Below are 9,529 nucleotides of genomic sequence, written 5' to 3'. Positions count from 1 at the left end.
CCCTTGCTCTTTGTCTTGCCCTGTGAGCCACTAGTCTCACCAGGCGCACTCTTACCGTTTCCTGGCTTCTTAAACTTTGGCTTACCTACAGCTAGGTCGCCATGAGCCTTGCCCTTACCTTTAATCTTGTTGTGAATCGTGAGAACATCCTGCTTCATGCTCCCACTCAATTTCATGTCCTTCTCGGTCTGTACGAGAAGGGAGTGTAGCTCATGAGGACTCTTTTTCAAGTCATTCATGTAGTAGTTCGCCCTGAAAAGGGCAAAACCATCGTGAAGAGAATGAAGCATTCGGTCAATGACAATGCTCTCACTGATTCTACAATTCAGTGACTCCAGTTTCTCGACATTCTCAATCATGTGAAGAATGTGTGGGCTAACCGGTTGGCCCTTCTGGAGTTTCGCATCAAAGAAGCGACAGGTATGCTCATATGTAACGATTCTCGGTGCCTTTGAGAACTCGTTAGTGAGCGTGGTGAAAATCTTGTTTGCACCTTGGGCAATGAAGCGTCTCTGCAAATTGGTTTCCATTGCAAAGATGAGTACGTTATTTATCGCACCCGCTTCCATAACGAAGTCACTATAAGCGAATGACTCGTCGGCTCCTGCATTTGGGCACTGGTTGACCGGTATTGGCTCGATTAAATACCCGAGCTTACCGTCGGCGATGGCGCATTCCGTAGTGCCGCCTCCCGATCCAAAATTGGACCCATCATTCTTGATCGAGTGGACCGATTCATTTGGTCCATAAACATTTTTAGCCAGGACGAACGATCTAGTGTGGCACTAGGCATTGGGATTGCGTTATTTCCTACCATTTGTTGTAACAGTATTATTGATAATAAGCGTGTTCTACACTGCGAAAGAAGAATAAAATAATAAGCATGCATCGTTTTTATTTTAAGTCTAATGAACTAATGTCATAACGCGAAAACTCAAAAACATTTATACAATTGACCTCCCTCAAGAATTATATAAATGACCCCAAGACTCAATTCTCTGTAAATTGATAAGCTAACCTGTTAGCTAATTCTACCGTTAGAATTCTTGGTCGATAAATTTCTGTAAATACTATCTTTAGTCCATCATAATCACGAGAAACTCTTCGGACTACAATGTTGAGGTAAACTAAGTCAACACAACTACTTACCCAACGTAGAAGGGGTCATATTAGGCCTACCGACGAAGAAGGGATTCATAGATGTTTGCCCTTATAAAGACTAATCTCAATTTCCGTTTTAGAGGAAGATCCTATCAACTTTATTTAAATTCATTTTAAGTGAACTATAATCTAGCATGCGAGAATGATTAAAATAAGGTGATGGCTTAAAGACTGTGACATCTGCATGTCCATGAAAACTAACATACAACCTATATGAGTCAATTTTCATGCATTTTAGTAGTAGGTGGTTTGGTTTTAGGCGGAATATGATGTAATTACTAGCATGTGAATGAAAAGCAATAAAATGAAAAACGTAAAAAAAATAAAGTAAAAGTCCTAGTGTGGCCTATCCTATCAAAATGAACAATAAATACAAGTTTGGAATCCATCCTTGGACCCGAGAAGCTTGTCTTGATGTTCCATCTTGATCCATGTAGCGGGAGTGAGCTTGAATCTTCATCTTTAGTCTTCTTTGAAATTACAATAAATAAAATTACATAATTGACCTATTAATTATATTCTAATTTCAAAAACCCAAAACTAAAATAAAGGAGATTCGAGATCTCATAATTACATAAGAATCATGTTTCCTTCATTACGAAAACATAATTAGACTAAGGCCACACTGAGTATTACAAATTACAACCGATTGCAAAAATAAATACGTAAATAAAATTCATTCATTCGATTCATTCAACAAAATTAAAAGCATCAACTAAAAATAAATTAAACATACATTACACAATTCATTAATTATGTTGATTAATTTATCCAAACCACCTATTTAAATTAAATTAAGTGACAATTCCGCAATTTAATCACATTAATTTCATTTCAATCCATATTAAACTTGTAATATGAATTCTATCCGTCAAAATTTTAAACCGCTTTAAAATAACTCGGTATCATAAAATTGTGAACCGATTCACAATAACTAATTGACCAAAATAAAAAATAAAAAAACAAAATCCAATGCTTTAAATATGTCTCGGCCAAAAAAAACAAAAAAAAAATTATTTTTTTTTAATTGTCACGGCTGAAATAAAAAAAAAACAACCCCTTTCCTATTTTAATTTGGTAAATAGAAAAAAAAAAACAAGGAAAAACTTTCCATAAAAATTTTTCTCCATCTTTTTCGGCAAAAGGCAATAAAAAAAAACTTTCCTAATTTTTTTTTCTTTTCTTTTTCTCGGTTTACCAAAAACAAAAATTAACAAAAAATTTTTTTTTTTTCGGTAAACCCTAAAAACGGCCTCTCCTTTTTTTTCTTTCCTTTTGCGGCAAAATGCCCTAAAACTAGATTTGATGACTAAATTGTTTACCTTTGCTATTAGAACATGATTAGCATATGAAATAATGAACATGATCAATTTATATGCCAAAAACTATATAGCAAAAACAATCTTTTTATCATAAACATGATGATTCCATTCAATTTTAACTTAATCTGCATTAAATTAAAACAACCAATTCTTCATATGATAATTTTAACTGATTATAAACTATAATATGAAAAATAGAATGGAAAAAATATCATCAAACTAGAAAGAAAAAACGGCACACACAAAAAAAAATCCGAATCATAAAATTCGAAACCCTAATTTTTCGAAAAACAGGTTAAAGTTTACATACAATTTTTATGAAAATCATCAAGATTAAAATCGTAGCCTAGTGCTCTGATACCACTTGTGGGAAATAAGTCTGTATACTTCCCTTAAACTAGAAGGATTATAACGATTTAATGCAGATGATCAATGGTCATAAAATAAAATACATAAACAAAAGTAAAGGATTCAGAAATAACCTTTGGTCCTAGCAAATATGGCCTAAGAACAATATCAAAATTGATATTCGTCTATTAGTTGCACCCAAGATGATCTGAGATATGCCCTTTGATTATGCTAGAAATCAATCTAAAATTTTCTGTAAAATTTTATTGTCTTTGTGTTCTTGTGATGAGAAAGAGGAGGCAAGGTCAGAAAAAGCATTAGGGTAGAAATAATTCTCTACCTTTCTTTTATACAGACCGAAACTTGAAGTCAATTAAGAAAAGAAAACCTTTCCCTAATTTCGGCCAAGTGAACCGAAATAAGGAAATAAAATTTCCTTATTTTTGGTCTCTCCAAAAATATATAAAGTGTGTTAAATTGTCATCTAGTGAGGATCGAACCCATGACCTCTTGGCTTGTGTACCCTCACTATTACCACTATGAGACATTCAACTTGTTGATATTAAATATAACTGATTATATTTAATTACGAATTAACAGATTAATTCGTCCAAACTAACCTTATATATATTTAATTTAAATATAACTTATTATATTTAATTTACGAATTGATTAATTAAGTCTCAACTTAATATTATTTAATTTTCATTAAATAATTATCTCATCAACACATTGACTAACTTTTTAGTCATTTTGGGCATCAATGTAATTATATTTCTATAACCACATTTCTCAAATACGTCCTATAGGTGTGACCTTTAGGGACCAGTTGATCACCGCCATCTGTATGATAATAACGTCAAACTTTCTAGCAAGCCAACCGTTATTAGGTAAACGTTAATCAACTGATTAAATATACGAAGTATACCCTTGTGAACCTGTAAGAGATTTACAAATGTTATCACACTAATTTGTGGAGGACACCAGCTCCAACAAGTATGCACTAACGTAATAGTACCATCTGGAAGACCTATTAAGATAGGTGAATTCAGGGATCTAACATTAGAGAGCATTTCAACTTTTGAGGTCATATGGTCAGATGCTCCTGTATCTACAATCCAATCCATTTGACCATACGTTTGTGCTACTGTATAAGCCTCAGAATATAACTTTGTACCTGCAAAGTTCACAGTAGATGTCCCAAAGATGGCAGCGACAGAAGACTTGTCAGACAATGCTTTGTAAACTTGCTGCACAACATTCTTTACAATCCCATTCACCACATTCTGGTCAACTTCTATGGCAGAAGACTCTGAACTACCTGCAGGATAAACATCAAGTGGACTGTTACCCTGAATAACATCAGCATTGTTAGCGCGCCTGTGGTAAACATTAGATCTTCCACCAGAATTGTATCTGCCCCTGCCTCTACCAGACTTGTTAGCAAGATGCCTGAGTCTGATGTAACAATTAGCAATAGGGTGTCCTTTCTTGCCACAATAATCACACGGTTTTTCATGGTAGCATTCTTCAGCAGTATGGCCTGGCTTCTGGCAACTGCTGCAGAACTTTGGTGAGGGCTTGTCAGCAGATACATCAGACTTTTGTCTCTTCCAATCTCCCTGAGACACATCAGAAGACCTAGCAGAAGCATAAGCATTCACTTCTGTGGGAACAAAGATATGTTCAAAGAATCAATCTTTGTTTCTCAACTTTCTGAAGAAGACCTAAAGCTTTGTTCAGTGGTGGTAAAGAATCCATGGTTAATACATTAGTCTTAACAGACTCATATCCATGGTTGAGGCCCATGAGAAACTGAATGAGCTTGGAGTTATTATCTCTATCTAAGAGTCTTTTCAACAGTTGACAAGTACAACTAGTCAATGCTCCACATGAACAGTAAGGTATAGGATCTAATTCATCAAGACATTCCCAGGCAGTCTTCATCTTGCTATAATATTCAATTAAGCTAGTGTTTTCTTGAGAAATTTGGCCTAATTCCTTTTTCAATGAATAAATCTCTAGTCCATTGGTTTGACCATACCTCTCAAGTAATTCTTCCCACATTTCTTTAACATTTGAGCAATACTTCAAGGTTTCACCAATATGTGATTCTACGGAATTAGTCAACCAACGCATAACTAATAGATCACACCTCCTCCATTGATGATAAGTATTACCGGTTTTATCAGGAGTTTTACAAGTACCGTCAATAAATCCTTCCTTATTTTTAGCAATCAAAGCATTATAAACTTCACGCTTCCATTGAAGAAAGCTATTACTTCCATTGAATCTTATCTTAGTCAACTTTAAATTCGGTTGATCAGTATTAGAAATGTATAGCGGATCATCAAGAACAGCATAAGGTGCAACAACAGAATTTGCAGTATCAGACGACATGATTATGATGAATCAAAAGCAAACAGATTGATCAAGCAAGAACTTCAAGCAGATGCAGAAAAAAAAAGAGGAAAAAGTAATCAAGAATGGAGAAATTCTGCGGAAGCTGGAAAAAAAAAACAAGAAAGAAGAAGAGACATCCTCACAAACTGAAGAATTTCAACACGCTAGAGACGAAAAGAACCAGAAATGAACCAGAATCAATCCCCCGTGTCTCCTGATACCATGTGAAGATGAAGTTCCTCCATTGATGACTACACTAGAAGCTTAATGAGTATGAACAATTATAGAGAGAGTTTGTTATTGAGAGAGAAATAAGAGAGAGAAGTTGTTGTAATATATTGTTGTGAATCAGTTACAATTACATTGCTTGTTGCTTATATTTATAGTATACTCTAATAACAGATTCCTAACTAACTAACTTGCTGATGTCATTCACATGTCAGCAATACTCATTCTTCACACGCTCCCTTTTAAAATGGGCCAACGCCCTTGAGCTAATGCTCCCTTTTTAAAATGGGCCAACGCCCTGGAGCTAATGCTCCCTTTTTACTATGGGCCAACGCCCTGGAGCCAACGTCTATAATACCAACGTTGCTCCCTTGTATGGAGCCAACGCTCCTACTGTGTACACAGTTTTTATTCCCCTGTAATGTCATCTCAACCAATAATCGTATCCCGAATGCTACAATTGGCCAATGATGCATTATAACGACAGTACCCTTATCATAGTCATATATTCATAAGACGGTAACTAATATAACATGTGAGCAGTATAACAATCATAAGATGGAATTAACAAAAAAACTAATATAACCGATTATTTCTAATCTCTTATTTCAAAGGTAAACAATTACTTATATCGACAAAGATTCCTGAAATCATACCTTAATTGGTATAAAAGAACTTCTTTGCCCTCTTAGTATTACCCTATTATCGGTTTCCCTTCCCATATATTATCTCGACTCACGATTCACGCCTTGTTCCGTTGTTCGTAGGCTTGTCTTGCTACCCTTTATTAATGATTTCCTTACGGTGGAAGTCATTTCTAATTCTTAACCATGTAGTTTTGATGAATGTAGGCCTACGTGGAGTTTGGGTGATAATTTGTTTTGTTTTTTTTTTCTTTTTTTTTCATAATTATCTAATAGAGTAGTAAAAATCGTAACGGGTCCGACTCATATACTCTTAGACAAATTATTAAAATGGAGCCGTCTTCGTGTATACAGAAAAAATATACGAGTCTAGTCTATAAAGTTTATGATAGTCCTATTACCATATATATCTCAAAACTAATTTTATTCGGGGTATTACAATATAGGACTAGGTTAATGTGAGACTCCTAAGATAAGAGAATTAGTTAGCTAGGTTAAGCCTAAGATTAAGGAGCTAAATCTTTGACTAAGCTACACAATATACAGTAGATACATATATATAGAATATCTTAGTTAATTATTCTCTAATAATATCTATATAGGAGTACAAAGATTAGCTAATGAGGACAACCTAGTATGTACAGATGAAATATATCACATTTTAATCCTGCTAAACATAATACGAAATATATCACATTTAAATCCTAATAAACTTATGGTCGAAAGATTTATGGTGTCACTCATGTCGTGTCAGTGAATTTACATACCAAGCTTTCTCCTAATTTCTATCGACAATATGTCCATGCGGAATTTATCAGCTAGTATCGGAATAAACATGTCCTTGAGAATTTCAGGAATGTCAATATCCTTCGAGAATCTGGAGAAAAGTAACCCGGCCAATCCCGTTTCAGGAAGGACAACAATCGGCAACTCAGCCACATCACAAACGAATACACCCTTGAACCCAATTACACACGGCGCGTGAAAATAAACAAGGACGATAAAATCTTCCAAACAGAGTATACAAGATTTGGAACCCATCAATTACACGGGTTTTTTACTAAAATAACCATTGTGTCAAACCTATTTACCAAAATAACCATTTTACGCAACTATTTTCCAAATTGGCCATTATTCATTTCAAAAAAAAAATCCCCCCCCCCCTTTTTTTTTTTTGCAAGAACACCTGCTCCAATCTTTCTTCCAGGCTCATTCATCGTACATTTCCCTTGTGTATAATTCACAAAATCATTGCAATGCATTTCATTGGCATAGTCTTGTGGAGTACTGGTGGTCTATCGCTTTGGGTATTATATAATACTCCGTATGTAATGCTATGCTAGTATTTTCAAATTCCGTTTATACTCTTTCACCTCATATTAAACTCCCTACTGCCCGCCTACAGATTTATCCGATATCTTCTATGTTTCCTCGGTTTTCTATCTTTGCAATTCGATTAAGGTACTACCCCTACTAAGTACCGATGTTTATTAAAATAGTGAATATGAAGAGACTGAGATTAAAGTCCAAAGCATATATGTAAGTATGATAGTATGTAAGTGAACAATAGACTATAGAGAATTAGGGACTAGGACTGATTAAATTCCTCTTCGACGTACCAATAAAACATGACCAATGGTCCAATTACAGCTTCACTTTAATGAACATCAACTATGAACTATAGAGATACTTTGTTATATGAGAAGAGAGCAACACAAACGCAAGTGCAATGACGACAGCCGACAAGGATAAAAAGAGGGGAAGATCTGAAAATTAATGTTTACTCTTTTTTATTTTTATTCTATGGTTAGTTCAGGAAATAGTTATGTAAAATGGTTAATTTAGAAAATAGTTATGTAAAATGGTTACTTTGGTAAATAATTTTGGTAAAATGGTTATTTTGATGAAAGGAATACGGACTTGGCAATAAACCAAGTAAAAATTGATGTAATCGGTCAGAGTCGCGACGAGCCGCGTATTGTGTCCCACTAGTGCATTTATCACGGCAATTGCATGAAATAATAGGTTCATGAGAATCTAAATCATCCCAAAGTTGACAAAGCTTACCATAATAGACGGCTACTGACATGTCCTCGGTCTGACGGCAGTCACGGAGAGCAGATTTTAGTTGTTGAATCCGAGAGTCGTCAACTACCCCAAAACGATCATGGAGATCATCCCATAATCGTTTAGCATTTTTGTATTTCGGAAGTAGGGCACGCACTTCAGGAGAAATCGTGTGTGACAACCACGATACGAGCATGGAATGGATAGTTTCCCAATCATCCATTGTACATGGAGGCTTGGGCTCGGTTATTGTGCCATTAACGAACACAAATTTCCGCCGAGACTTTAGAGCAACACTAACATCGTGTGCCCAATCATCGAAATTGGTAAGGGTAAGACGAGTCGAGGTAATTGAATCGCCTGGACGATCTTGAGAACCAAGATAGTATGGAGAAGAGGCATCGATTTTCGAGCTACCTTCGCCGTTAGTCATGACGGCTAGGGTTAGGGTGTTTATGATTTTAATTTTGTAATTTTTGGATACACTGATACCATGTTACGATAGGTAAATCATTCCTTGCCTCTTCCATTATACATGTATCAATATATAGTACACAATGCTTAGGGTTTCGACTCAATACGGGCCGTGGGCTCGGCCATACATAAATACGACTCTACATGACTCTATTAGACCCCAATTACACACAGCGGAAGTAAACACGTTAGTAACAGTCTCTCCCTCAGCATGTATTTGATACAAAAATGATGGGCTCAAGTGTTAAAAGTCAAGGTAAAGAAACAGTGGTTGCGACTGTTGCGTTTGATGGTTCTAGGAAACAGTCTCAGCAACTGTAACATTTGCTATTTGGGTTCAAATTCAAGCAAGAGCACGAGAATACTAGTAATCCGTGTGGAAGGCTATATATATATATATATATGCCTGGTTGTGAGTAGTAATTTTTATAAAGCATTTTCTAAACAAACAAATGAAATGTATCACATTAAAATCCCACGGAGTATTAAACTTATGGTGTCAAGGACAAAATGCACAAACAAAAATAGTTGTATGGTGTCAAGAGACCCCATATCTATATAGGAGTACAAAGATTAGCTAATGAGGACAACTCCGTATGTACAAATGAAATATATCACATTAAAATCCTACGGAGTATTAAACTTATGGTCGAAAGAATTATGGTGTCACTCGTGTCAGTGAGTTTACATATCGAGCTTTCTCCTAATTTTTGTAGAGGATATATGTCCATGCGGAATTTATCAGCTGGTATCAGAATAAACATGTCCTTGAGAATTTTAGGAATGACAATATCCTTCGAGAATCTGGAGAAAAGTAACCTGGCCAATCCCGTTTCAGGAAGGACAACAATCGGCTACTCAGCCGCATCACAAACGTGAAAA

The 9,529-nt window shown here is 35.4% G+C and overlaps 1 protein-coding gene across 1 annotated transcript; it reads right to left on the bottom strand.

Annotated features, from left to right (window-relative positions):
- Positions 1-2,741: 2,741 nt before the first annotated feature.
- LOC141612919 (uncharacterized) lies at positions 2,742-5,231 on the bottom strand. Its single transcript, XM_074431665.1, has 3 exons — positions 4,559-5,231; positions 3,850-4,497; positions 2,742-2,758 (listed from the first exon to the last, which is right to left on the bottom strand). The coding sequence occupies exons 1-3, from the start codon at positions 5,229-5,231 to the stop codon at positions 2,742-2,744; spliced, it is 1,338 nt and encodes a 445-aa protein (XP_074287766.1).
- Positions 5,232-9,529: the final 4,298 nt, after the last annotated feature.

The sequence above is a fragment of the Silene latifolia genome, chromosome 11, assembly GCF_048544455.1.
Source record: "Silene latifolia isolate original U9 population chromosome 11, ASM4854445v1, whole genome shotgun sequence".
In the NCBI taxonomy this organism is placed as follows: Eukaryota; Viridiplantae; Streptophyta; class Magnoliopsida; order Caryophyllales; family Caryophyllaceae; genus Silene; species Silene latifolia.
Note: the sequence above shows the minus strand (reverse complement) of the source record. Positions and strands in the feature narration are given on the sequence as shown.

Coding starts and splice junctions, on each gene's coding strand:
- LOC141612919 (XM_074431665.1), bottom strand. CDS start 5,231: ATGTCGTCTGATACTGCAAATTCTGTTGTTGCACCTTATGCTGTTCTT. Junction 4,498..4,558: donor ACCACTGAACAAAGCTTTAG/GTCTTCTTCAGA, acceptor TTGTTCCCACAG/AAGTGAATGCTTATGCTTCT.